The sequence below is a fragment of the Anas platyrhynchos genome, chromosome 15 (genome assembly GCF_047663525.1).
Source record: "Anas platyrhynchos isolate ZD024472 breed Pekin duck chromosome 15, IASCAAS_PekinDuck_T2T, whole genome shotgun sequence".
Lineage (NCBI taxonomy): Eukaryota > Metazoa > Chordata > Aves > Anseriformes > Anatidae > Anas > Anas platyrhynchos.
The window spans coordinates 17,565,307-17,593,289 of record NC_092601.1 but is presented as its reverse complement, the minus strand read 5'-3'; the positions used below and the strand labels follow the sequence as shown (position 1 = coordinate 17,593,289).

General features: G+C 45.9%; 1 protein-coding gene across 4 annotated transcripts in view; it reads left to right on the top strand.

Annotated features, from left to right (window-relative positions):
* Positions 1-27,983, top strand: part of CACNA1H (calcium voltage-gated channel subunit alpha1 H) — a 220,693-nt gene that overhangs the window by 162,945 nt on the left and 29,765 nt on the right. For 3 of the 4 annotated variants that reach the window (XM_038186946.2, XM_038186943.2, XM_038186948.2), the window contains 15 exons: positions 3,250-3,401; positions 4,397-4,582; positions 5,273-5,390; positions 7,054-7,209; positions 11,807-11,897; positions 14,029-14,237; positions 15,450-15,884; positions 16,586-16,686; positions 17,087-17,210; positions 17,350-17,418; positions 17,529-17,713; positions 20,116-20,242; positions 20,831-20,956; positions 21,659-21,748; positions 22,577-22,790. In XM_038186946.2, the coding sequence (XP_038042874.2) occupies positions 3,250-3,401; positions 4,397-4,582; positions 5,273-5,390; positions 7,054-7,209; positions 11,807-11,897; positions 14,029-14,237; positions 15,450-15,884; positions 16,586-16,686; positions 17,087-17,210; positions 17,350-17,418; positions 17,529-17,713; positions 20,116-20,242; positions 20,831-20,956; positions 21,659-21,748; positions 22,577-22,790 (2,383 nt within the window). The remainder of the gene's footprint in view (positions 1-3,249; positions 3,402-4,396; positions 4,583-5,272; positions 5,391-7,053; positions 7,210-11,806; positions 11,898-14,028; positions 14,238-15,449; positions 15,885-16,585; positions 16,687-17,086; positions 17,211-17,349; positions 17,419-17,528; positions 17,714-20,115; positions 20,243-20,830; positions 20,957-21,658; positions 21,749-22,576; positions 22,791-27,983) is intronic. The other variant, XM_038186945.2, reaches the window with a different exon arrangement.

Genomic DNA, 27,983 nt, shown 5'->3' with positions numbered 1-27,983 from the left:
CTGACTCCAGGGGAATGGCCAAATCCATCTTGGCTTCCAAGTGTCTCTTCCTTAACCCTCCTCCTCGATCTTCGCTCATCGGGGAGTGAGAAAAGTGGGAAATGAATTGTGCTCTGAGCAACAAACCGTTTCATAAGCTATAAAAATATCCATGGCAGGCTGTTTTCTAGGCTCCAGTTGGTGTTGAAAGAAGGTAATTACATTTGAAGGCAGCATCACTGGATGTTTGGCTCGTCTGCTGTTCAGCTTCCACTCTAACAATACAAAAGCTCACATCAGCAGCTCGCCCAGCGTGCAGGGCTATCCATCCTTGTCTCTGCCCGGTGAGTCCTGCCTCCGGGTCACGGAGGGATTGCACTCCAAACATCCCACGTTACAGCAGTCCTTGTCACCAAATTAGTTCTGCCTTACCCCAAATGGGAGCACTAAAGGATGATGAAGATCTCGCCTGAAGCACGAGAGGATTTGCAGCATCAGCCTCGCCCAGGCTTTGCCCTGTCATCCTTCTTGATTCGCAGGATCAGCCTCTCATCACGGCTATGGATGATCCCCTCCGTGTCCTCTCCTCTCCCTCTTCCTCGTGCCCTCTCTCGCTGCCCATGAGAGATCACTGCAGCTTTTCTTCTGCACTCCCTGAACTCGTATATGAAGCGAAAGTCATGGTGCTGGGGAGGAAGCAGTAAGGACACCGAGTTGTTGAAGGAAATTGGCAAATCAGTTCTAGCAATTACACAGTTATCAATACATTAACTGGTCGCAATCCAGTATTTCAACAGGCCACAAAAATGTTGGGGTTGGATTACAGAACAGGATGTTTTAGAGCATAACAGCTTGCAAATTCTTTTTATTTGCCTGAGGGTGTTTTTTGGTTTGTCCAGCTTGGGCTTTTCAGGCTGGACACTGAACTTTTTTTGTAAGGCCTCCCAAAATTGTCTCATTGTACTCATATAACTCCAGGATTAGGGATTTTGAAAAGATCCCAAAGTTATCCCAGTTTTCGTGATAAAATTATGCCTCTTGGCAGCACATCTGGCAGCAGCGAGGAGAACTGGGAGAATACAGAATCAGGTTTGGCTCTAGCAGACGAGACAACCGCCGTACTGCAGGCTGCAAGGTACCGTAGGGAGCAGTGGGCAGGTTCCCCGTGTTTCTGGATAGAATCAGGGCTACAGAACCACTCTGTCCCATCAAAGCTGCCCCAGCTGCATCTTCCTTGCTGTGAATTGTCATTAATTTCCCAGCCTCAGCCCTCTAACGAGCCATCCTTGGCCTGCCGTGCACATCCCGTCCCAGGGAGGCTCCTTCTGCTGCCGGGAGGGAGGCAGGAATTTAGCAAGTTATTTTGCCTCTTGTTGAGAATGCTCTTGCATAACCCCAGCCGAGGGGAAACCGAACGTGCCAGCCACGTCTGACAAAAATAATGATGCTGACAAACGGCTGGAGGATGCCGCCAGCGCGGTGTCCCGTCACCGCCGTCGCTTGCAGCGGGGCTGGCGGCTGGCAGCCAGCGGGGCTATTTCAGGAGCTGTCTCCGCTGGGGAGCTGGGGAGATGCCATCTTCCAGCAGTCCTCTCCTTCAGCTGGGCTTCCCTTGCGAAGGAAAGCCCTCTGCCCGGGATGTTTTGGCACTGTCGGGGAACGGGCATGGGCTGGAGAGGGAATTGCTGTCCCTGCAGCCAGGAAGGTGGCAGGAGAGCAGCCCAGGGGCCTGCAGCCGTCTGGGCCACCCTTTGCTAGCGACTAAAGAACTGCGAATTGCACAGTCCTTCCCCTGGTGTCCCTTAGTAATTAGTGTATATGGATTATAATCATGAGGACCGAGGCTCTTAGTGCTCTTTCTCTTGGATAAATGGTTGAGCACAAGACAGTCTATTGCATAAAGTAATTTAGCCTATGAATGATGGTTCATTAGCAGCCCACAGACTGTCGCTGCCGATAGTAGGGGATGTGCAGGCTCTTCCTGGCTTCAAGTTAACTCTTTCCCTCTCTCCTTCAGTTGCTGGGGATTTGCTTTGCAGGGTGTGGAGTTAAACGTGGCTGTGCCGTAGTATTACAATGGTCTTGTCCCTTCAGAGCCACAAATAATGCAGCAACAGCCCCAAGAAACTGCCATCTATTAACACAGCGTCTAATGACGGATGGGGAATAAAGGAAGCTATTATCAGTCAGGAGATGAGTCAGATATGAAAATAACACCTTTTTTTTCTAGACAATATTATTACTCCGAGGAAATGAAAAAGACTCATTTTCTTTTACAAAGGAATGGGTCGTGAGCATTAGAAATGCGCATTGCAGAGCTCGGTGGTGTCGGAGGGAGTAGCTCGAGTAAGTAACAAACCCCAGCCCACCTTTTGTGCGTGTCCTGCTGTGCCACAGCTTTGCATGAATCGAGCCCAGGTGCTGGGCAGACATCGCTGTGCTCCCCAGGAAAGGAACTTCAGGGGCTGTGTCTGAAACACAGGGTTGTAGCCCAAGGTAATTTGGTGCTGCTGATGGAGGAGAGGAATGGAAAGATCAGATCTTAGAGGTCAGCTGCACACAGACAGGTTCAACCAGAGAAACCCACTCCCATCCTGGAGGGAATCCTGACACCTGGAGCCGTACTGCTGTCACTAACAAGATTTGCTGTAAGTTACTGACCAGGATTCCAGGAGGAGAAATCATCTTGTTTTGTTTTCAGGGGTGATTTCCAAAGGCACTCAAAGGAGTTAAAACTATTGATCCTATTGCCTTTCACAGATATTTGTTTTCTTAATTCTTTTAAGAGATGTCTGCAGGAAAAGCACTTTCATTGTATGTGAATAGAGCTACGCTGTGTTGACAGTGCTCCTGCTTTGGATATAGCAGGACACGTAAAGCTCTGCAATAAAAACAGCCTGACCAATGCAAGTCTAAACACAAGACTTACAAGCCATGCTACCCTTGGTAGTTGCTGTTGCAAGAATGCACAAGTGCTCTTCTTTGTGTAGCTTCAATTTTTTGGGCACGTATATTGGGTGTAGTTGTTCTGCAGCTGCTCCAGAAATGGGCTGGGATTCTGTATTTCCAGTAAGCCTCCTAGGGACTGCCTGTGATGGTTGTTTGCTGTCCCCCTCAGACACTTACCTGCCTCTGTGGCTCTCAGGAGAAATGCAGGAAGCCACAGCATTTGTGCATCGTTAGCACAAATCCCAGAGAGGGAGGAACACACCAGCCCATGGCTATTTTCTCTGCACATCTATTTGACCATGTTCCTTTTTTGCCCCTTAGCCGGACGAGTTGACCAACGCCCTGGAGATCAGTAACATCGTCTTCACAAGCATGTTTGCCCTGGAGATGCTCCTGAAACTCCTTGCCTTTGGCCTCTTCGGCTACATCAAGAACCCGTACAACATCTTTGACGGGATCATAGTTGTCATCAGGTCACTGCCAGTTCTTTCTCCGCTGTGGCTTTTCTGCCAAGGGCTTAGGCCTGCTGGGGAGTGGGATGGGGAGCAGGAATGACGTGGCATGCGTTAATCCAGGGCTCGCTGGTTATCATGGGCTATAATTACGCCGGCCTTTTAGAGTCCCCCCAGTAGAAGGGCCGTCCAAAGTAAATGGACCTGGCAGATGGAGAGCAAGGTCTATTTACGCCACATGTCTGGCACGATGGACAATTTTCCACTGAAGTGCAGAACGGCTGGTCCTGGGAAAAGAGTACTCTGAGTGTCCATATCCCAGCAGCTTGCCCTCCCTCTCCCAATTAACGTGGAATAGGGCAAGCTGGAGGGGAAGAGAGGGCCGTGTTCTGCTGTCCCCTCCCCAGGCACCACCATCCCAGCCTACGCTGGAAATGTCACAACGTGCACGGCAGCAGCTCATGCAGCTCCTCTCTAGGCTGGGATTCTTTCTAGCAATGCCATTCAGCCCTTGGTCAGTAATTTGGGGCAGACACAGAAGCTCCCTTGGCTTCACTTGGCCCATCCCTTTGCCGCAGACAAGTGAGGAGAAACAGGGAAAAGGTCTGGAAACAAAGGCCAGTCTGTGGCTTGTTAAATATTAAACACTGATCAAACCAACCCGTCCCCACAAATGTAAATCCCTCTGGATATTAGCCCGGAACAAAATTGCGATCCACTTTTTGTGGCTAAGCTTGTGACTGTAGTGAAAGCAGCCTAGCAGGAGACATGGTGTGTTATGAAGAGCCACAGAAAGTAAGGGAATTAAAGAATTAGGAAACCAGCTGTAAAGGCTAGAGGTTAGGCACGAGCATATGGCCCTGCACAACTGGGAAGCGGAGGTGTTTTTCAAAAGCAGCAGCAAATAACCCTTTTAGGGCTTAAATGGTGTGATATCCTGTAAGAAGCCTGCCTGCTCTGGGCTTTCACAGTGCAGCGCTGCTGTTAATAGCTTTTTTCCTTCTTGCATCCTGCAGCGTCTGGGAGATCATCGGTCAGTCAGATGGAGGCCTTTCTGTGCTGCGAACTTTTCGGCTGCTCCGAGTGCTGAAACTGGTGCGTTTCATGCCTGCCCTCCGCCGCCAGCTGGTGGTCCTGATGAAGACAATGGACAACGTAGCCACCTTCTGCATGTTGCTCATGCTCTTCATCTTTATCTTCAGGTACCAGAGGCTTCTGCGGTTTCTCTCCTTCAATTAATCATTTGGCTCGCTTAAATAATCCATAGATCAGAATAACCATGCAGCATGTTTGCTAGGCTGCCTACATGACAGAAGTTCTCACAATAGACTGACAAGCAGACGCTCAACAGACGATTTACTTCTTTGCGGCCTCAGTTTTTCATGCGATACTGTAATTCTGTAGGTGAATGAAAAACACAGACAGGCAACAACAGTCAAACAATTGTTCTGGAGTTCCTGGGAGGCTCATTTAGCTGTGTCTCAGTAAGCTGTCAGAAACAGGACTCTACCAGTCTCATATTTGAGAGGGAGGTTATACAGATTTCCAAGACCTCTGTCTGCTTGACCTTGTAATGCTCCTTGGGATCCTGTTCTTGGAAACCAGATGGATTAGGCAGCTGGCAATGTAGTTCGATGTTTTCTAGAAAAATGAGATCCCTGATTTGACTTCAGTGTAGACAATTATTACGAAACATGACACACAAGAACTAAATGGCAGGATTTGATCAGTGGTCACATCCATGGTAGTGCAGAGCCCATCTTCTTGAGAGATACCACTGGCACACAAAACACTGGGGTAAAAAAAGTATCCCAAATATCACTGCAGTCCTCACTGCAATCGTATTTCATGCAATAATCTATTTCTTCCATCTCCCTTTTTTCCTACTCTAGCATTCTCGGCATGCATCTTTTTGGATGCAAGTTCAGCTTGAAAACTGATACGGGAGACACAGTTCCAGATAGAAAGAATTTTGATTCCTTGCTTTGGGCCATTGTGACAGTGTTTCAGGTAAGCTCTGAGTCCTCCCTGAAGTTTTAACATAGAGCACCTGGACAAGTTATTTCACTTTTCAAAAAAAAACATTCCTATAGGTGTCAAATTTGGACTGAAACCACACCACAGAGTTATTAGGGCAAAGTGATTGTGTTTGTCAGTTAGTTGGTCTCTACAAACACTGATGGAGAAATCTACTCAAAACCATCCCTATACCTACCTGTTGTTAGTAAAAATAAAGTCTGGGAAGACTTGGAAATCCGCTCTTACTTTCCTTTCATATAGTCATTAACATCAAGACCCACGGTCTACTGTCCATTCTGTTTCTATTCTGTAAGTCTCTATCTCCCTTCCTGCTTTTACTGCCCCAAAAATGCACTTCCAAACATTTTAATTTAATGGGGAGTGACAAAATAGTTTCACAAATCGAAGCAGGAGTTGCTGGCTCTATATGCTGGGAAAGTCTTTATGTAAAAAGTTACGTTTCCTCTGCAGGCAAGGTCTGTTATATATTTTAAATTACTGGCTATTCCATAATGGAGCAATAAGCTGCTATTTCCAGGACATTCTAAATATAAAGATTAGGCTTTTCTGTTTAAAAGCTCAGTCCTTACAGCCTAAGTGCACCAAATGGAGCACAGTGTAAACAATGTTAAGGGAAGTTTCTCAGTGCAGAGTAGGTGTTCACCACAGTATTGTTCAAGGTACAAAGCAGTCCAGAGTCTTCAGTGGGATGAATATAACTTCTTGCAAAGTTTTCCTTCTTACAAAGAAGCAAGGAGAAATCAGCATTAGTCTCACAGGTTCATATTTTTTTTTTCCAACATAAATACAGACTTCTGCATTTATTCTAACAGTCCCACGGGAAATAGAGTTGGCACAGAGCACAAGTGCTCAGCCCTGCATCCCATGAAGGTTAATGAGAGACACGGCTCAGTGCCGCCGACCACATTCCTATCCCCAAAGCTACCTTGTTTTCGGGAGGGTTAGAAGCCACTTTCGTTGTAAGCCTGAATTAATGTGGAGCATGCATCTGTCATCTGTTTTTCATAGGCCCCTAGGTTTTCAAGCTCCAGTGAAGCTAGAAGAGTGCAAATCCCTTAGGAAGGTCCCTTAGAGCAAGGCTTTGCAAAGAAAAGTATTTTTTTTTGCCCAGTTTGTCAGTACTTTTACCCAATGGAAACTGTTTTGCTTCCATGAGTTTCTTAAGCCACCCTATGGCATTTATCATGTCAAATATAATGTATCCTACCCTTTTCTTCAGGTCCAGATGCCTTATAAAGAGCAGCTCCACAGGGGACAACAGCCCTGGCCTCAGGTCTGTTATCTACTGATGGTTATCAAAGGAGACAATACCCCCCACACACCAAATAATAGGACCTAGACCAGCACACCCTTTACGTTGCCATATCTAGGATCTGAACTAGTCATTTTTATTGGCAGCAGTGCGCTAGATCCTCCTGCAGGGAGGGGAGGTTTGGCCAGGAGAGAGCTCTCATGTGCAAAGCTCAGAATAAAGGAATGTTTTGATGTCTTATCTCATGAGACCTGCTAATGATTATGCTTAGAAAAGGTCAAAAGGAGAGGAAGAAATGAGTATGTCAGTGAGGATTTGAATGCAGCTGCCATGCATGAGAGGAGTGGAGTAATCAGTCTCTCGCCCTTCACCTCTCTGCAGATTCTCACTCAAGAGGACTGGAACGTGGTCCTGTACAATGGGATGGCATCTACATCCTCATGGGCAGCCCTCTACTTCGTGGCCCTGATGACCTTCGGCAATTACGTGCTCTTCAACCTTCTGGTTGCCATTCTGGTAGAAGGCTTCCAGGCAGAGGTAAGAGATCCGAGTAGGGGGAGGGAAAAAATTGTGATGTGTAGGTAAAAGTGTACGGATCATTCTGCAGCAGTGCAAACATCCAGCCATGCAGGCAGCCCTAAATTTGACTTTAAGAGGTGCAGATGAGCTGGGTTGGGCATGTGAAGCTCTGTCCTTGCACGTAAGGTCCCCTGGACTCTTCGGGACTTGGGTGATCAGCACTTGGAATGATCTGCTGCAGGGTGTGTAGTGTGACTTTGAGGAAATCACTTAGGATGGATTTCACTTGCCTAAATCTCACTTATGTCCTGTGTTTTGTTTCTTTATGGCGGGCCCACCACATAAAGACCATGTGTCTGGTCAACACTTGTCATGTGGAGCTGGTAGGACGTGAGCTGACTGAATCCAAGCCTTTCCTGGAGACTCTGCCCCTTACGTGCTATTTGAGGCTGGTAGCACAGCTGTTAGAAAAACTGTACTGCAAGTCTACAAACATTAAATTTGGATGATACAGGGCATATAAATGCTAAAGAGATTTTTGCCCACACCTGAAATTAATGTCTGTAACAGGTCAGTGAGCAAGGAATTTGCCCCTAAGTTTCCCTCTCCCTCCAGTCCATTCCAGATCTGCTTTCAGCATCCTCAGAGTAGCTGAAACCCACCATCCCCTGTCCTATCCTGCTCTTCACCATCTTCCTTTCATCACAGCAGATCCATTTGGGGAAGATTTATTTTAAATAAGGACGATCCATTTTGGTTGTAAATACGTTGATATATATGCACATACATATGATCCAGGAAGAAAAAAAAAAAAAGGACTTTTTTCAAAGTCCCAGTGCAAATGGAAATGGAAATGAATTTGAGATTTAACAAAAATCATCCAGACTTAGTTGAAGCTAGGAGTAGTGGTATCAAAAAGGCTTATGTCACGCTTTGGAATTTTTTAATTATTACTTATTTCTGCAACCATCAAGAAGGGGAAAATTTGCTTAGTGCTGGATTGGCTTCAGAGACACAGAGACTAAGAAACAAAATGAGAAAATGGTTTCAGTTTTCACCGCCTTAGCTCCCAAGGGAAAGAGGAGAAAGAAACACTTTATTTTTATACTGTTTTGTTTTTTTATTTCACTTTTCATTTTTTTCCCCAGAAATGGCATCATGCTCTTATTTGCTATGTTTGTATCAGACTTGGACAAACCATCACAGACCATGGAATATAATTGAAATATTCATGGACCAACAATTCCCTTCTCTCAAGCCAGCACAGCCACATTATGTCCTTCAAGGATGTCTGCATAGATTCATTATTAAAACATCCCTCCTAGCTTCCTCACAGCACTAGTAGAGGAAAATTAATTGAAACAACAGGAGCCAAGGTCCAGTTTGGAAAAAAACAACCCTGATGCACGTTGCCTGGGGCTGTTTCATGGATTCTGGGGGCAGTGAGTGCCACCTGCCCACGCAGAGAAGATAGGAGTGTTCCAGCTTTCCACTTTCAAAATGAATGGCTCTGCCCTGCATTACGGGCATCCTGATGTCTTGTCTAGTGGGGCCATGCCCCGAAGATCCACCACAAGGAGCAGGGAGGACCTTCTCCAAGCTACACTCCATGTGGCAGTGCCTTGAGCTGATGCTATTTATTTCCAAACTTGGGTACTTTTCTCAGTGTCATCAATCTCAGCATTTGCTGGCTCTGCTCTGGGTACCCTCACCCCTTTGCCATATTCCTGTGCTGGTGCAGCCTGTGGCAGATGGGGGTGGACATTTTAGCCCCTAACATAGTAAGACCAATTCAAGGAATTACCAGTATTCCTGCAGGCTCTGTAGTAGTGGCTGCCTTCCCAACCAGAAGAGGATTTCCTCCAAGAGACTTGTTAGCTGTGTGCCAAGTGGTTGTGCTTGACCTCAGTAAACAGCACAGGCCATAGCAGAATTGGTTGTAAATATATTGTCTTTGTAAATACATTGACTGTACAAAGTCTGTGCTACAGTAGTAGATTTTCCTCCACTGAATGCAGAAGCAAATGATGCAGTTGGCTGTTAAGGGAGGAGGCTTTTCAGTGGCCAGACGTGTCAGATATCCTTTGATTCCACCAAATCTGGGTGGAAAAAGAGGACGTGCCAGGGAAACCCAAACAGATAACCATCGAGTGTGACTTGAATGACTAGAAACAGCTCCTGCTCCTCTTGTTGCCAGTACCACTGGTGCTTTTAGCAGAGGGGAGACATCTGGGATCTGAGTTCTCTTATTTACCATCCATTCCCATGTCTGGCTGTGCCTCTTTAGTGCATGGAGACTTCTTTTTGAGCTCAAGCAATCTGCATTTAGGCACAGAGGACCCTTGCAGAGTGCCCTGCCGCTGTGTTACACGCAGGAGCAGTTTGTCACTGAGTGCTTTAGGGCAGAAAAAAGTTTTCTCCAGCCAGCGACCTGGCAGCCTGCAGGTACATTTCCATGGCACAGACCCACTCCTTGCCCACCCTCTTGGAGGCTGAATCACATGCTGATGTGAAGCCAGAAACTGGCAGCCTCGTGCAATATTCTCTGAGTGCGTGATTACAGAGCTAGCTCTCGCTTTCTTGCTTAGGCTTGATGGCTCCTTTTGGAGCTGTTATGGAGCATGATTTAAATATGTGTAAGGAGTACTTTTCAAAGCTTGTATTATTCACTCGGCGCTGCCTCAGAAAAGGCCAGCAACCACAGGCATGACATTTGCAGAGCACATTTTGCTCTCCACTACCATTTATTTTATATTTTGACATCAAGCCTATGGGCTTGTCAAATGTCTCATAGTGAGGTATCAGCTGTGCCACAGAAAACCCTTCTCGGGGCTGTATTTCAGCTACGAGGTCTTGGTTCAAGTCTTGCACTTATAAATGCCTAACTTAGCTCTGGTTGTAAACAAAGGACTGTTACAATCTCCTTGGAGAACTCCCAGGAAGAAGTTGAAGCTTGATGGAGCTGGGTTTTCTTTTGTCATCCCTGGTTTTGTTTGTATGTTGGGAATATGGCAGAAATCCATGTTTCGACCTCTTTGACTTCTCCCTCCTGCAAGATGATGCTGTTAGTGGGTAGAGCAGGCACTGGTGTGCACTACTCCTCCCTTTGCTCAGGTGCTTATTCCATTTAGATGGAGAGCGACTCCTGGGAGACTTGTGCAGCTAAGAGGGTGTATATTAGAGCTGCTTGAAGCTCTGAACCATCAGCAATATTTCAGCAAGGACAGTAAAAATTATCCTGTGAATCATGGTACACAGTCTCAGCTGGATGTCAGGTTCCAAGCTGCCTGTGGAGCAAGTTTGGCAGGCGTATCCCTAAAAGAAAAGGCCTAAATGGCCACAGAACCATTTTTAGTACAGACTATTCCTCATTTGTGCTTAGGACAACAAGCAGCCAGACTTCAAAGGGGACTATAATTGCATATTTGTGTTTACATTGTTCCCATGTCATTTTGAAATCTACCCCAGAGCTGCTCTGGAGAAGCAAACAAACCTTCCAAAATTATGCAAATCTTTCAGCTACTCTGTGCTAGTGCTTCTGCTCCAAAACAGAGAAGATGGATAAGGGAGCTCAAGCCTTTCAGTCATCCTGTCTGTTTGGCTGCACCAGGCAGCAATACATCACAGATGAAATTAAGTTCGCTGACACTTGAGCACTGTATCTCTAGAAACCGTGGTGATTTGTTCAGGCATCGGTTAAGGAACTCTGCTTCTTTTCCTAGGACCAGCTGCTTTAATCCAGCCGTTTGCTACCAGTTTGCACAGCTTTTCTGCAGTCTTGATGGCTTAAGCCAGTCATGCCAATAGCCTTGCTGGAATCCCTTCTCTCTGCAGACTCACCAGCAGAGGAGAACCTGACAATAGGTCCTCTGTCCCAGGCTTGTACATTATTTAGGTCATTTTTGGTAGCAGACACTTGTAAAAGAGAAACATAATTGAGCTTCCAGGAGGAAAGCCAGTCTAGCTGGGCTATTGGCTGTTGTCTGTCCTGAGATGATGCTGTGCTTCCAGGCAAGCTGGCCTCATTCCCTTCTACCCCAGCTTCAACGTTGCCAAGAGATTTCCCAATATAATCTCAATTACCGGCCAGTGAGAAGGAAGCAAATTATGGCTTGGTTTTCACATCTCAGTCAAATTTATAGTGATGACAAAGATGTGATAAAGAAGAAAAATCGTTTCTCATCCTTTGACATTAAAACCTAGGTGCTTCCATCTGGAAGCATGGAGAGAGTAGATATGGAACCTCACAATGCCATTTTTCTTTGTCACTCTTCTGATTGCATCTGCACTTTCATGTTCTCCCCTGGGACACACTGTTTGGTGAGGCTGGGCACAGGGAAGGAAGTGCAACAACACTGCAGGAACAGTAGTTGCAATCACAACATCATCCTTTCCGTCTAAGTGTGAAAACAAAACTAAACAAGTAGAAGGACTTACCTGGGGTCATTCCCCAGGGCAATGTAGAGGGAATTTTGCATTCTGCTCTCCTGGTTCTTGGGCCGTGCTCTAATTACCCGTGAGAAGCAGAGGTATATCTGAGCTGCTAAATCCAAAACGCTTTTGTACTGAAGTGTAAATGAATCAGATCCGTTAATTTCCTTTCTCCTCTCTGCAGGGGGATGCCAATAGGTCAGACACAGATGAGGACAAGACATCTGCCAACTTCGATGATGATTTTGAGAAGCTGAAAGACCTCCGAGCAACTGGTAGGATTTTGGTCCTGTGTTTTCTCATTAATTTGAGTTGTGCTACCACTTGGCCTCTGCAATCATCCTTTCCTGGAAATTTATGGGAGAAATCAGAAGAATACCTTTCATTTCAGAATTGATCTGATAGCTATGTTAACAGAGTCAGTACGCAAAATGTGTTGGGAAGCTAAATGAGCACTGATATTTCCTTTAAACAGATGTTTTTCTCATTTCAGCTATAGTACAATATTTAGTTATGTCTCATCGTTTCTTCTGTATCATCGTTACCACAGAATGGTTTGCTGACAGCAATATTCTCACACGACTTCTCAAAAAGTCTCCTTCTCAAATCAGTCATTTTCTCATCTGTTCTTTTGGTTTCACACAAATGCACTTAGGTGAGGTTTGATTGATGGAAGTGTTGCAGTTTATTTGTGTTACAGGCAAGCCTGATGATTGATTGTGAATAAGTCCACATTGTACTACTGCATTATAAACATGGAATAGTAGGTGACAAGCTCTACACTCTGTAGAGTTTGCAGTTAGGTAGGGGAAAGGAAGGGATCGGATATTTAAACAGAGTGAATGGCACAACGGTAAACAAGAGCCAGTTTAGTTCCTCTGTATTTTTATTCTCATCTTGGGCTTTTGTTATGATTACTTTAAATGCTTCCAAACTAGGGTTCATTTCAGCTAAGGAAATTATATTGATTGTGGTGAGCAGATGGAATTCAGCTGGGGAAGGGGCAGAAGTGATTTGGTGAGGAAGATGAGACAGAGCTAGATCACAGGAAGGTGACGGAGCTGCTGGGTCTGCAGATCAAGCAACAAATCCCAAGCACCAAATGACGAGATAAATATCCATTGCAAATAGTTGGCAAGAAAATCCACAGCTTAAATTTCCTCTGCACCAACTATATGCTGGACAATTTCAACTAATAACAGAGTTATAGGGGCAGGAAATATTTTCACCTTCTCAGATAGTACAAGAATAGAAAACAGGGCTGAGCTCGCTGTCAGTCAATGTCTGTGAATAATTGTGTGTCTCCATAAGCCTCCTAGGTGCCAACCGGTGACTGGAGAGCATACGGACATTAACAATTCTATTACGTTGCCACTGGTCTGTAAACAGATACACTGGCAAGAGGGACGTGTACTGCAGATTAGCAAATTTTGAGCTGGATCTTCCACCCCTTGAAGTGAGTGGCAATGTTCCCAGGGACTTCTGTGGTGCAGCTCAGATATCCGTGCCCAAGCCAGCAACTAAACAGATGATACAATAGAAGCACGCTGCATTACAAAAGCAGCCTGTGGAGGAAAAATAGCAGGGGTAATGTGCTTACTTGGATTTCTCACTGCAGACTTTCATCTTTCCTGCTGGTCACAGATGGTCCCATCCTTCCCGCTTCCTAGGACTGTGATTCTGCAGTTATTAAACTAGAATCCACTAAGCCTGGTAACACTGAGGATAGTTCAGCTTAACTTATGTGTATGAAACTAGGCTTTTGGTTTGGGGTGGTACTGCAATCCATAGAGCTACAGGCATTACATCTGGTTTGTCTTCAGTTTGAATACAGTTGCTGTGGTCCATACTTGCCATACAGCTAAAATAGATCCTTTCTCCAGTTGCCACAGAGCTGTGTCATCACATTTTTCTGTTACAGATTTACTCCTTTAGGCATGTAGATGTTTAGAAGCCATTTCCATTTCCCGTCCTCTGAGCAGATGACTAAAGACAGTGACTGATGTTTGCTTAGTGCCTGTCACATGACGGAACTCAGAGCATATTAGAACTACATAAAAATCTCCGTCCAACAGGCTATGTCAAGGAAAACAGATTAATTTCATGGGGTAAATTTAGCTAGTCCTCAGCGTCCTTTCCTTGGAAACTCTTTCCCAGACCCCAAAAAATGCAACTCCAATCTCCTAATCCCCAGAAAGACTGAGCAAAAGAAGGCAGGGCTGAAGGCCTCTTGAAAGTTTGTGACATTTGCCTTATGCCTTTCAAAGTGATGGGCTAATCTTAGTATTGCCCACAAAATGTAATCCCCGTTTGGCAGAGTTCCTAGAAGACCCAAGGAGTAATGTCTGTTTTGAAGAATGGTTTCTGTAGCTCTAGCTTTACAGTCACCATGTGTTTTCTCTCCAGAGATGAAGATGTACTCACTTGCCGTCACCCCGAATGGGCACCTGGAGGGCAGGGGAAGCATGCCACCTCCTATCATCATGCGCACTGCGGCCACACCAATGCCCACGCCAAAGTGTTCCCCACACATGGATTCAGTGCACACTTTTGTGGACTCAAGGAGAGGGAGTAACGCTTCAATAGATCCCATGAGCTACGATCAGAAGTCCTTGGTAGGTGTTCATGGCTAACAACTCTCTCTCAAGTGCCTGCAAGCAGCACAAGTGACGTGTGTATACATTTATATATATATACATAGTGATTTTTGATGTTTGCTGGTGCTTCTGGTACTACTCAGACTGATTGCCACCAGGCACAGCCCGCGGAGCAGAGATCTGGCTGGAACTGCCTGCTTTGGCAACTGATTGCATTTTGCCTGCAACAGGGGAGCGGGAGGGCAGCTCTGTGAAAACAGAGGGAGCAGACTTAATAGACAAAGTGGATTTTTGCTGCTGCTTATCTATCCTATTCCTCTGCTCTGTAACTGCAATATCATGTTCAAATCAAGGCAGTGGACCGTGAAGGTACTTCACACAGAGACAGAGCCACTATCCCCTTTGGTAAGCTGCTTAGTCAAGGTAATGCTTTTGAAAAGAAAATAGAGATGACTGTTATTTGCCTTGGGGTTTAATGGTATTGTGAGTTGCTAGAGAGGGCGGTTCATGGTTTGAATTCTTTCTTTGAGAGCACGTCAGTGCCACCAGCCAAAGGAAGATGAAGCAATCAAAGGAAAGCTGGCTGGCACTGGGGAGGGGGAAGGCAATTTGCCTTGTTTCTGTGCTAGGAGGAAGCCATGGAGGGAAGAAGAGTGTTCCTTCTAGTTTTTCTGCTCTGACCTTAAGTGCTGTTATCGTGGCAGCCACCTGCCAACCAAAGTGCATTGACACACTGATCATTGCCAGAAATTTGCTGTGAGAAAGACATTCATTCCACCTCCTTGTGCAGCAAATTGAAGAGAAAGTAATGTGAATTTGGGCACGGTTTCCAACAGACACTTGGGTGACTCAGGTGCCAGCACCCTTTTGGAAGCCAGGGAAGTTGTGTCCTGAAACAACTTGGACCTGAGGAAGGAAAATGCTGCTTTGGTGGTTAGTGTCTTTGGGTTCGGTTTTTATGCAAAATTGATGTTGACAGGACAACAGGAAATCAGGCAGCACAGAGGATTGGTGTCTGTGCTACGGGTGTAGTTCAAAGAGTGTCTTCAGTGTGGCACAGCTGGGTGCTTGGCTCCCATCTCTAGGCATTGGCATGGTAAAATTGGAGCGGTAAAATTGGAAGGGGAAGACATGCCTTGCAACAAGAAGGGTCTTCCAGTCTGGGCAAAATGCCATACTCTGCGACTTCCTCCTGCAAGCACACCCTCAAACGTCTTTCTCCTCTCTCAGTCCAGCCTCCGCAGTTCCCCTTGTGCCAACTGGGGCACCAGCAGCAACTGGGGAAGTCGACGCTCAAGCTGGAACAGCCTGGGCAGAGCCCCGAGCCTCAAGAAGAAGAACCAGTCGGGAGAAAGAGAGTCCCTGCTCTCCGGGGAGGGCAAAGGCAGCACAGACGATGACTCTGACGACGCCAAGTCCAGCACGGTCAGCAGGCCCTCCCTGCATCGCCGGGCAGAGTCCCTGGATTACCGCAGCTCCTTGGACCTGCCCGAGCTGCTGCAGTTGCCCACCATGCGCCACTCGCTCAGTATCAGCCCCATGGCTGTTCTGCCTGCTGAGTACCAGGACTGCAACGGCAAGATGGTGCACGTCCCCAGCGAGTTCTTCCTGCGCATCGATGGCCATAAGGAGGAGGCCATGGACTATGAGGATGACATGGAGGATGTGAGTTTTGGGGAAATTGGGTGCTCATGCATTAAATGGCTTTTCCACTCCAAGAAGGCGGATTAAAAATCCAGCTCAGGCTCAGATGTCTTTATGTCCAATGGCTGGTATAAACAAAACGAATCTAAACCTGAGGGAAGGGCCTCTGGTTCCTAAAAGGCTTTCAAGCTAATGGTGTGGTCTGTTACATTGCATTGGTCTCTAACAAAGTAAAACTGCAAGGGGCTGTGCAGTCATTTGCCTGTTCTTTTTTTTGACTGGCTGAGATTGTCTTCTTTGTCAGGATGCCTACAAAAATTAGCTGTAGGTCACAAAAGCTAGCTGATGTCTTTGCTCACAGGAGCTAACTGGTATCTTGAAGGCTTGAAAGTATAGAAAGAGTGTTCTCTACACTATTAACTTTTTGACTGCTTGAGGCCTTTTTGGTTTTGACAAAACTTTAGATCTCAAAATGATACCTTGCTAGAAGTCTTGATTTCTCATGTTCATATCTATCTCGCTGTAAAAACAGCCCCTTTTTTCCACTCCTTTTCTCCCTGTTTCACTAAAAATACAACCCTTTACCATGCCTGCTCTGTCTCTGTCCCAAATGCTGTGACTATGAAATGCCAGGTACTGCCCCCTTTCACAGAAAAACTGTGGAAGCTGAAGAGGCAGGAAAATAAAAGAGGAAGAAAAGGTGTTTCTTGTTTTCTATCCAGAGTTACTGCTACCGGATTCGTAAAGTCCTCGAGCCCTACAAACCAGAGTGGTGCAAGACTCATGAAGATTGGTCCCTCTACTTGTTTTCCCCACAGAATCGGTAAGAAATTCTAGGGAAAGGCCAGCCCACTGTGTTTTGCAGTAAAGGAATATTACATTTTTAGTTGACCTTCCCTTGGGAAAGATCTCTCTGATGCAGAAGCGCTGAGAGCTTTAGAAATCTTAACTCCTGATTTTTAAGTAACATTTCTGTTAGTTGTGGGCAGAATCGTTGCAAGGGTCACTCTATGCCTGTCTGGCAAGTAGGATGGTTTAACCGTCGTTAATAATAGCCATTATTACATCTTTTTTACATTAGCCATTGGTAGTAATGCTTGAAGCCTGTGCTTGTAGAGAGAGACTTGTTTGCTACCTGGGCTGGTGCTGGTGGCTTTCAAGGACGTGCCATTAAGGTGGGGGTCTCTTGCCGATCCAAGCATCTCTCTCCACCATATCTACAGGTTCCGAGTGATGTGCCAGAAGGTGATTGCCCACAAAATGTTTGATCATGTGGTGCTGGTCTTCATATTTCTCAACTGCATCACTATAGCATTGGAGAGACCAGACATAGACCCACACAGCACGGTGAGCACCTGAGTCATTTGCTTCCTTGATCTCATAAGCACATCTTAGTCTTGTCAGTGCAAGACCCTGTAAAATAAAAGATGTTTGTTTTCTAACCTCTTTAAATAACATGGTGCTTTTTGTTGCTTATGTTTTAAAGGAAAGGGTATTCCTGAGTGTTTCTAATTATATCTTCACTGCAATCTTCGTGGCTGAAATGATGGTTAAGGTAATTATATCTCCATCCTATGACACACGGTGAGGGCTGACAAAAATTGAAAATCTGACATAGTTACAATCTGGGTGCAGATTTAAATGTCCTTCTTCTCCCGGCTGTAGGTAGTAGCTCTTGGCTTTTTCTCTGGGGAGAATACCTATCTACAGAGCAGCTGGAACGTTCTGGATGGAGTCCTGGTCTTCGTATCTATCATTGACATTATTGTCTCCATGGCATCAGCAGGCGGAGCTAAGATCCTGGGTGTCCTTCGTGTTTTGAGACTTCTGCGGACCTTGAGACCTCTCCGGTATGTTCATGGATAGGGTGACTAAGTTTATTTTGTGTTGATAAATCAAGGAATTTGAAAAAATGCATATGATCCCTCAAGACTTTGCTTAATAACACAAAAAGCTGAAACACGGTATGGGTAGAATCATCTTTGGGGAGCTTTTATCTAGTGAAACTGTTTGAAAAGAGTGAAATTAGTTCTAATATAATTTGTCTTCTCCGGTGTGGAGAAGAGCGGATGGAGTTTGGAGCGAGTGGTGTTATCACACTCAGGCAGTTAGTGCATTGAATGCCTCCTCCACGCTGCATTTTTATCACCGTTTTATAAATCAGTCTGGCTCCTTGTTAAGCTGTGCAACCTCATAGTCGTTCCCGAGCAAGGAGGTCGTATTGGCTGAGAAAGAATTTGCAATTGAACAGGTGCTGATGATAATTAGATAAGCTCCAGTGTCTATACCTGCTCTCCCGTGCCTGCATATCTAAGATCATTGCAAAACAATTTAGCTCTCAGTTAGGAAGAGGATGGGAAGATGCTTTCATTATTTGAGAAAAAGAAAAGGAATTTGTATTTTGTTTACAATGATGCAGTAACAAAGAATGTTAATGCTTGGGGGATTCTTATCAGCTCACGGCTCCTGTTCTATTTCTATCCCGCTCAGCAAGAAACACAAGCCTGTTTTCATGAAATTTCAGTGGAAATAAGATAGGCACCTCCAGAGGCCTGTAGGCTTTCTGATGAAAAGCTACTTGCTGCTTGCTTATGAGAGTAATAGGAAGAGGCAATCTTATTTAGGCCTATGACTGCCAGAGCAAGAGCTATTTGTCTGCTGCTCTGCATTTCCTTGCTGACAAGTAGCTTTGTGAGTGTTTGTCCTCTTTCTTGCTCCCACACTCTGTTCTGCTGGTGGCATGCGGGTTCCCTTGCAGTCCTGGCTCACTGGAGCTGCTCTGGGTCACCCTGGACAAGCCATGGCTTGGCAGGGCTTCGGGGCATCTGTCTGACACACACAACTAGGAACAGAAATCAGGGCACGGGCGGCTCATAAGCATACGTAAGGGAAAAAAGGGGAATTGGTCTCAGAGAATAACTAGGGCAGAACCTATTAATAGAGGGGAATTCATCACCCCTCACATTGGCTTCACTTATCACAGCCTCTCCTAGGATTCCTCCGGGGACCATTCCTAACACTTCGTAGGTGCAGTTCAGACTGCCACGTCACGTACTGCCAAATGAGACCCTGTTGAAACCTTTTGTCCCTGCAGCATACATCTCTGCTATTTTCTCTGTTTGGCAGGCATTAAAGCCTCATTAGCCATGCAAGTTCAGACTATCTGCAAGGATTTGTACTCTCCCCCCTCTACAGGCCCCTCCTAAAAAAAAAAAAAAAAAAAAAAAAAAAAAAAGAGAGAGAGAGAAAAGGAAAAAAAGAAAGAAAAAAAAGAAATTGATGTTTTTCAGTCAAAACACCCAGCTTCCCAGAAAAGCTTGCTCAGGCTAGTTACACTTCTGTGTGCAAACACATTTTTCAGACACCCATGGGAGAGCTGTTCTCCAAGCACTTGAACAGAAAAGGGAAACACTTGCTCTCCATAATACCCAAAACCTGCTTCAGGCTGTGTTCAGAGCCTGCCTGGCCTCTCATCGCCTCACAGCAAGCAAGCACCGCTGCTCTTTAATGGGATGACCCTTTGGCTGTGGAGCTGTTGGTCGCAAGTCCCTGTTGGCAAAGAGTCAGTTCAGGAACTAATTAGGAAACAAACTGAAATTACTTTGTTTGAAATGTTGTTACGGGGCGCAGGCCAGCAGGGCAGGTGAGCACTTAGGCCTTACTTTTGAGGGATTGTGTAATCCCACTGATGGCAAGGCAGACAGACACGTGCTTTAGGGCTTTGTTTCCCTGAGGGCCGCGGCTCCTGGGATTCACCTGCCTTTCCAAGGAGCCCTTCTCAGGGTCCTCACTTGTGCCTCCGTTTCTACCTGTGTACCAAGAGAACTTGCTCCCTAGTGCCACTGCAAAGTTGTTCGCTCATTGTGTTAGAAAGCAGGCTCCTGCATGGGGTGTTTGCCTCTGCTTGGATCACAGAGACCTCAGAGGGGCCCAGCCCTCTTGGCTGAGGAGCAAACAGCCCTATAGCAGGAACCTCCATGACCCTCTACCCATACAGAGTATTCCCTCCTCACTGTTGCTAGTAAGCAGTTGCCCAACAGCCTAATGACAGGATGTCTTAAACTGTTTAATTCCATCTAACTGTGGATGTTCTGGTTGTCCAGATAAGTCAGTAATAATCTCTGAATGCTGTCTGCAGGTAGAGGGGGATTTTGGTATCTTCACTGAAGCTCAAGCAGAGGTGAAAAAGCAACCATACAGTAACAGGAAATTTTAATAAAAATTAAAAGCTTTATTGTTTGGCTTTTTTCAGAGTCATCAGTAGAGCCCCAGGTCTGAAGCTGGTGGTAGAAACCTTGATCTCTTCCTTGAGACCTATTGGGAATATCGTTCTCATCTGCTGTGCTTTCTTCATTATCTTTGGGATTTTAGGGGTGCAGGTAGAGTATTTCCCTCACCACTGCCTTATATAAGCAACTGCTGCAAAAGAGAGGTTTTTCTCACCGCCTGAGGTTAAGGTGGAAATAATGAGCTTAAGTCTCCCCAGGGGAACATTTCAGTTAGTTGTTAGGAGAGAAGAGTCAGGCTCTAGAAGAGATGCTCTGGGGTGGGGTTGACATCTTCTCAATAGAAGATCCACAGGTTTAGAAGAACAGACCTCCCTGGGAAGGGGAAGGAAAAGCCAAATTCTGAGTCTCATGTCTTTGTGTGCTGGGATTTCTATGTTAGCTCTTCCTCTATAGGAGAGATTCTCATCCTCCCATCAAGACAGAGCAGGCCTGCAGGATCGCCTTTCTTCTGTTGTATCTGAGGCAATAAGCACGTATGTCTCAGTACCTGAATTTTTACCAGAGGTGGTTTCCTGCTGTCTGTGTTAAGACAGGTATCTGAGCTGGGAGGAAAGAAAAGGAATTTGAACATGGAAAAAAACTCTACCAAGGGACAGAAAGATAAATCAGTGGAACAGACTTTCCATAGCTGCTCCTTTTTTGTTTTTTTCTTTTGTTGTTGTTGCTTCTCAAATACAGCTTTTTAAAGGCAAATTCTACTACTGTGATGGCCCTGATGTGAAAAATATCACTACGAAGACTGACTGTACTAACGCACGCTACAAATGGGTTCGACGGAAGTACAATTTTGACAATTTGGGACAGGTAAAGTCCTCATCGCGGGAATTTTCATTACCATTTTTTAATGAATGAGCACTTAAAACATATTCTTTGAAGTGGGTGTAGAACCTCCATCAGAGGAAGCATCCAAGAACATAGGTACTCATCTATCAGAAACAACCCTGATTTAGGGTGAGAATGTATCAGGTCACCTCTCAATGTGTCTTGCAAACAGACTTCCTAGGGTTATATAATTCCTTGTTTATAGGATAATTTTGTCTTAAAAACACTGCTTTTGCATGTGATCCCTTGTGTATGGAGCTCAGCTGTCACTTTGAATCTCTTGGCTGTTAGGTTTGCCAAAAAAAAGAGGTGTTTTATACTGGCTGAAAAGTGAGACAGTCCATAGTAGGAACTGGGATCTGTTAAACTTTATTAAACCTCATGACATTTGTCCAGCCTGGCATATTGATTTTTAATCATGCCTAGGTGACCAGACAGCCTGATGTGGTTGAGCAAAAATGAGCCTATATGCGAGGGAAAATGTATGTTATTGACCATAGGTTGCTCAGCTCTAGTTTTAAGCCACAGGCAAACAGGTAAATCAAACCACACGTTGCGTTTCTTCACCAACTCCAGGGCAGATGATGTGTTATGAGCTGTAGATCGGTTTTGCTGAGCATTGCCTGTTAGTAGTTTCTTCTCTGGGAAAATGCAAGACCAGTCTTCTCTGCTTTTCATTTACAGGCCCTCATGTCCTTGTTTGTCCTCTCCTCCAAAGATGGTTGGGTGAACATCATGTATGATGGTCTGGATGCTGTGGGTATTGACCAACAGGTAATGTACTGCAGAGTCTAGAAGTGTTGCTGTCAGTAATCCCATACATGATTGGTGTTTGAAGTCCCAGAGAGGAGGAGAGTTATGGGGCCTACTTGAGGTCCTGACTGCCCACCAGACTGCCAAGTGTTTCCATCCTCTACTGAGTAGCTTTTACAGTGGCTGCACCCCTTGTAGTATACAGCTACTGATGGGGATTTTACTCAAAATAATGGCACTTGAGTTGGCCCATGTGTGCCATTGCACTGTAACTCCGTGGAAGGCATGATGAATACAAGCAAACCCACATGAGAAGGGAAACAATCAGGGTTGTTATGAAAAAGACATTAAGGTTGTGTGCTGTGAGACACACTAAGGTAAATCAAGAGTCTTAGATGAGTAGTAGTTACCCCATTGTAGCTACAGTAACACTTTGCGCTTAATTTTCTTCTGCTTCTGAATATCTTATAACAAGTGAGAAATGATGAATGCTCATCTCAAAAAAAAAAAATAAGCTGGTGCCTTTCTTTACATAAAACCCAGGTGGGATGATACAGATCCACTGAGATTTATTTTAAGCTATGTGAAATAAATGCTGAAATAATTAAATCCCATAAGCCAAATTATGGGGACTACAGCAGGTTTCACAACAAAAGTAAAATGTAGCTAGTGAGAAAATGAATGAGAGGAAACTGTTTTGAGAAAAACCTCCTAACTCCTCCCAGCCCTCTCCTCCTCTCCACACAAGTGTACAGTGCTGTCTTGTTACACAGTGCCAAATATCCTGATGTATACGCATCTTATCTGTGCCACTTCTCTTTCTCGTTATTTTCTTCTCCACCTCACCAGCCCATCCAGAACCATAACCCTTGGATGCTTCTCTACTTCATCTCCTTCCTGCTCATCGTCAGCTTCTTCGTGCTCAACATGTTTGTGGGGGTGGTGGTGGAGAACTTCCACAAGTGCCGACAGCACCAGGAGGCAGAGGAGGCACGGCGTCGGGAGGAGAAGCGTCTGAGACGCTTGGAGAAAAAGCGCAGGAGTAAGGAGATATACCTGTCTGGTCGGTAGACTGTGTTACAAACCAAAATCTTTCTGAGCCCTGCCTGCTCCCAAAGCAAGACTTTCATTTTCCTTTGGTTTTGTTTCCATGGGATTCAAGAGGCTGTTTTGCTTCGTTACCTTGTTGGCGGTACCTTAAGTCTCGGGTTGCCAACACCCTGGAATTGTCCTCTACAAGCCTGACGTAAAGCATTACCTGTTTACTTGGCTGGAGAGCAAATCCTCTCCTTAGCAGAGTCCTGTAGCAGGAACTAACGCGCTCTGCAAGGCAAAGGTGTCCCTAAGGTTCCCCAGCACCAAGCAGGAGCTCATGGTGCGGCTCAGGGATGCAGTGAGTAAACAGCTGCAATGCTTGCCGTGCACGTGAAGGCCAGTCCTGAGGGTAGCCCTGAGGCTTAATGTGCCGCTTGCATCTGAGGATGGTGGTGGTTTGATTTATTCTTTTCTTAGCCCAAGTAGTTGTGATGCCTATTAGAGTCCTAGCGCATGGCCCCGCATGCCACAAACATGATGCATGAGGGCATGAACGTACCAGCAGCCCTGGGGAAAGGAACTGAGCCCTGAGATGGGGCTGTCCAGAAAAGCCTTCTTCGGAAGATGTCCATTACAAGAGATGCTTGCCCCATCACGGGCTGGGGGGAGCCCTTCAGTGTGCTGGGACTGACCCAGTAGGATGATCAAACCAGACCAGGGAAACACTGGAGCATATGCTCCTTTCCTGACCCAAACCTTGGCAGAGTTTCTCATGTATTGATTTTCACCTCCACTGCTCTGTGGTGGGCTTCACCAAGAACAGGCCTATAACCTCTCATGTGTATTCCCAGGGGAACTGCCAGGAAAACAGCCACTGTAACTTCCCAGACCATTTTAGCAAACAGGGATAGCTGGTGTTAGATGCTGGCAAGTATTTTGCAGAAGTAAGTAAGAGAACACGGCCTAGCCACTGCGATCAAAGCTGAGCTTAGTCAGGGATGAGGGCCTGAGTACTTCTGGCCCCACTTGCCACATAAGCCCTGCGGCTCTTTGCCTAGCGCTGCGCTGCTCTGTGTAATCTGTTGTAAGGACCTAATATCTCCTTGTAATAAATGGCTAGTTGTCTCCCAGACATCAGGCCTTAGGTATCCATTCTGAGCAGGGAAAACTGCAGTTAGGTTGAATAGTCTTTTGTCTGGCTGTAAGGACATAGCAATCAGAGGTTTTGCTGGTAGAAACCTCATCCCCAGCCAATTTCCTCCATCCGTCCACACTCAAATCAGAAGGCAGGCAGCTGTGTCCCCTGCAGCTCCACTTCTGCTCTTGCTCTCCTCTTTATTAGAGTCGTGGGAGACCTCAGCACCAATGTCGGCACCCTGGTCTTCACAGGGCCTTAATGACTGACTGACCTGACACCAGACTAAAGGCTGAGCCCACTTCATTTTAGCTAGTTGTGAGTTAAGTACCTGGGTTAAAATGAAGCCTAGATCAAACTATCCAGCCACAAACAGACATTGAATCTCTTCAGAGATTTAGAAGAGTTGAAATGCAATTTCATTTCCTTTTTCCCATTTCATTTTTTGAGTTTGAAGTTCCAGCTAGGATTAGAAGTGGAAACCCTGAAGGCAGCATTTCAAGCACAATAAGAGAAATCAGTTTCAGGCTCTCAGGAGTTCTCCTGCTTGTGCAGTATTTCTACCCCAGCGTGCTGACCCAAGAAGACGCTCAGATAAACTCAAACATTATATGCAAAGAAATAACTTATATACAAACAGAGAACATAAAGCATCCTTAAAGGCAATAGATTGAAGCACAGGTATAGAGGGGTAGCTTAACCACAGCTCATTGCTGTTCCTGATTAGTGAGTAAATCTTATTACAAGCCTGTCTGTGGCTCACTGCTCAGACACCGAACACAGCCAGTCCCTCTTGAAGTGATGGACGTGGTTACATTGTCCCTCTTTATCCAGCTAGATAAATATAGGATCAAGTCAAGGACATGTTTCAGGCTGCAGACCCAGGCACTACACAGATGTGGGTTGTAGGAATTCACTGAGAGCACACAGGGCGGAGGACAGCTTTCTGGAAGGTGATCAAGTCCAGTTCAGCAAATGAGAGTCTAAACATTTGGTCAAGTGCAGGGCTTCCAGGAGGTTACCTCAGAGCATCTGTCTCCTACCTGCCTCTGTTCAGCATGGAGAGCTTGGCATCCAAACCTGAGTTGTTAACAGGGCAAAATCAAATATCAGATACACATATTTGAGGATTATTATTTACATTTTAATGTTTTTGTTTGTTTAAATGGGTGTTTCACCTCCTGGGTGATGTAGAAGACGATTGGATTTGGTAAAAAAAAAAAAAAATAAAAATGCGGCAGACTCAGAAAGATGGGAGGTATGGTTGGTGCCATGTGTGGTAGTGAGTCTCTGCTGGAGTGTTGGTGTGTGCGTGCTGCAGTGGTGACACAGGGCAGGCTGGGCAGCCTTTCGTGTGCCCCAGCGCTGTGTTCATCACCCACATGGAGCAGTGGGAGAGAGGGATGGATGCACAGTCCTGTGGAACGGGATGATGCACAGGAGACCAGTGGTTCTGTGGAGGAGCAAGGAAACTGCAGTTGGAAGCCTGGTAGAAAGCCGTGCTTTTCCTTCAGCTATCATTTCTAGCATTTAGCCTGAAGAAACCATACGGAAAGGAAGAAATAAGGCTGTTAACAGGAGTAAAATCCAGCATAGGTAGCAAATATACCAGCTGAGCAGCATCCACCCATCTGGACTTCTCTGTCTGCCTGGCACCTTGTCGTTTTGTCCTCTCACCTATCTGTAATGATGTCCTGTGTGTGTAGCAACCCTGTCCATTTCTGTATTTTAGGTCTTTGGGCATCTATAGGTACCTCCACACAGAGAAATTCACCATTTAGGCAAAGTAGATTGCAGCTCAGGCCTGGAAATGGTTTAAACCTCAGCTTGTCAGTGCCCTGAGAGCCCCATCCAAGGTAGGAATCATAGGCTGTGCAGGTCTGGTCCAGGGTCAGAGAGCAGACAGTGCTCAGTTTGTCATCAGCCAGAGGCAGCAGGCCTGTGGAGCTTAAAAATCAAAAGTCCCATATATCTGTGTCTGGTTTGGGCTGCAGGGCCCAGCCTTCATGGCCAGGCCATGATAAACCCAGCTGAGAGCAGCCAGGGCCAGTGCTGAGAGCAGGGAGCAGCAGGGCATGGCCAAACAGCCCCTCACTGCATGGGTTTGGCCAGTCAAAAAGTCACACTCTCAGTTTTTGGTGCCCTTAGCTTGCCCCACTGCTTGTTACCTGTGTCCTGGCAGTGCCCTTTTGGTGCTCCTTGGTGACATGGGTGTCTCAGTCCTTGTTCCCCCCTCTTCTCTTGCAGTGATGTGGCAATTTGTGAACGCAATTTGCTTTTTCAGTCCATGTACTTCAGGCACCGTTGGTGTGCAAAGAACATAAAATAGCACTCCAGCACTGCAGTTAGGCAGTGGGTTTGCCAGGTTAACTGTGATCACATGAAAAAAGAGGGCAGGGCATAGGATATGCTGTACAAATGTATTTGATGTGTTTTTAAAGGCAGAACTGCATGGCGTAGTTTTTCTTGTGAAGGTAAAAATTGAAGATAAAGTAGAATATTTTTCTGACACAGTCACTACCGCCATCAGTTAAATCTACTGCGTAAATAAGTGAACTGTAATTTAATCATCCTGCAGCTCCTAACCTTTTAATGAAGTTCTCAGAAGACACAGACTGAAAGCAGCCTCCCCAGATTAAACTTTTTGATTAAAACCACGTGGATCAGCTTGATCTTCTCTGCCTTCAGGACACGGGGCCAAACCCAACCCGCCTGTATCTGCTGGGAAGCCAGCAGTCGCTGATGTCAGGTCAGATGCAGGCAGTACCCTGGGCTTCAGGGGCTGTGAGAGGGGTCTGGGTGACACTGCGTGCCGAAAACAGTGCTGGGAACTCCAAACATCTGTCACAGCCGAGAGAGGCCCCAATTGGGGAGAAGAGAGTGTCTTGCAGGACTGACAGTGGGTCATGGGTCTGTGGGAAGACCCCAGAAGCTGAGAACTGAAAAAGTTCCTAATTTCCACTCCATACAAGAGGAGTTCCTCCAACCGTGGCATTTCCCAACACAGAGCTGAGCATCTGGGCACTGTAGAAGGAAGAGGCTGGTTTTGTTTTAAGACCCAACAGAGCTGCCTGTCAGAGCACTGACTGTAAGCCTTTCTCTCTGGGGATGAGCAATCATGGGCAGCACACAGTGGTATTTAAATTAGCCCATCCTCTCAATGCCACAGCCATCTCTGTAGCCAGCAGAAACATTTGAGCTGTAACTAAAAATTCAGGCGCTGCATATCTTAGTGTTTAATATTTCCAACTAGGGAATTATCAAACCATCTTGCTTATTTTTCCAGGCAGCTGCAGGTACAGAGCTACTCTGTGCCAAGCATGCTTATAAACCCATTAGGGCTTTCTAATGTTTCATGCAGAGGAGAATAATGGAGGAGCTTTAGCTAGCAATTGTAATGCCAACCTAAATGCTTTTTAGCTAGGAGACAGTGCTTCATTCATTTTCATGTCAGCAAAATCACAAGCAAAGGAGTCTAAATATTCTTCAGAGAGGTGAGATCCAAGCATTAGCCAACATCCAGAAGTGGGGGCGAGACAGGACTGTGGTTTTCCTTTTGTCTGTGTTTGATGGTGTCTCCTTTGCCTCCCGTGTTTCCACCAACTCAAACTGTCAGCTGCAGCTGAGAGGATGCTCGTCTGTGCTTGATATATGTCTGCCAGTTGGCTGACTGGAGTCTCATCCCAGGAACCATTTCCCTGGAGCAACCAGGCACAGGTTGCATTCTGCCTACTGTAATTAAGGATGCATTCTATCTCCCTCGTTTGCTGTGCCCACGTCCCCACGATCCGGTGTTCTCCTCATGCAGTTCTCCTGCCAAGCCCAGGTCTCTGGCTGAGCAGGCTATAGCAGTAGGTGTGTGCAGTGAACACTTACACCCAAACTGGTGAGAATAAGATGGTATAATCTCATAAGTGGTGCAAATTTGTGTCTGAACTGAGAGAAGGCCACAGCTACCTGCTGTGCTGTCGACTGAAGTAAAGCTCCTGATCCTAAGGGGACCAGACATGAAGTGACCCAGCCAAGCTGGGGGACTTTGGAGCTCTGAAATGCAGCCCCCCTTCCTTCTCAGAGGGGGTCAGAGCT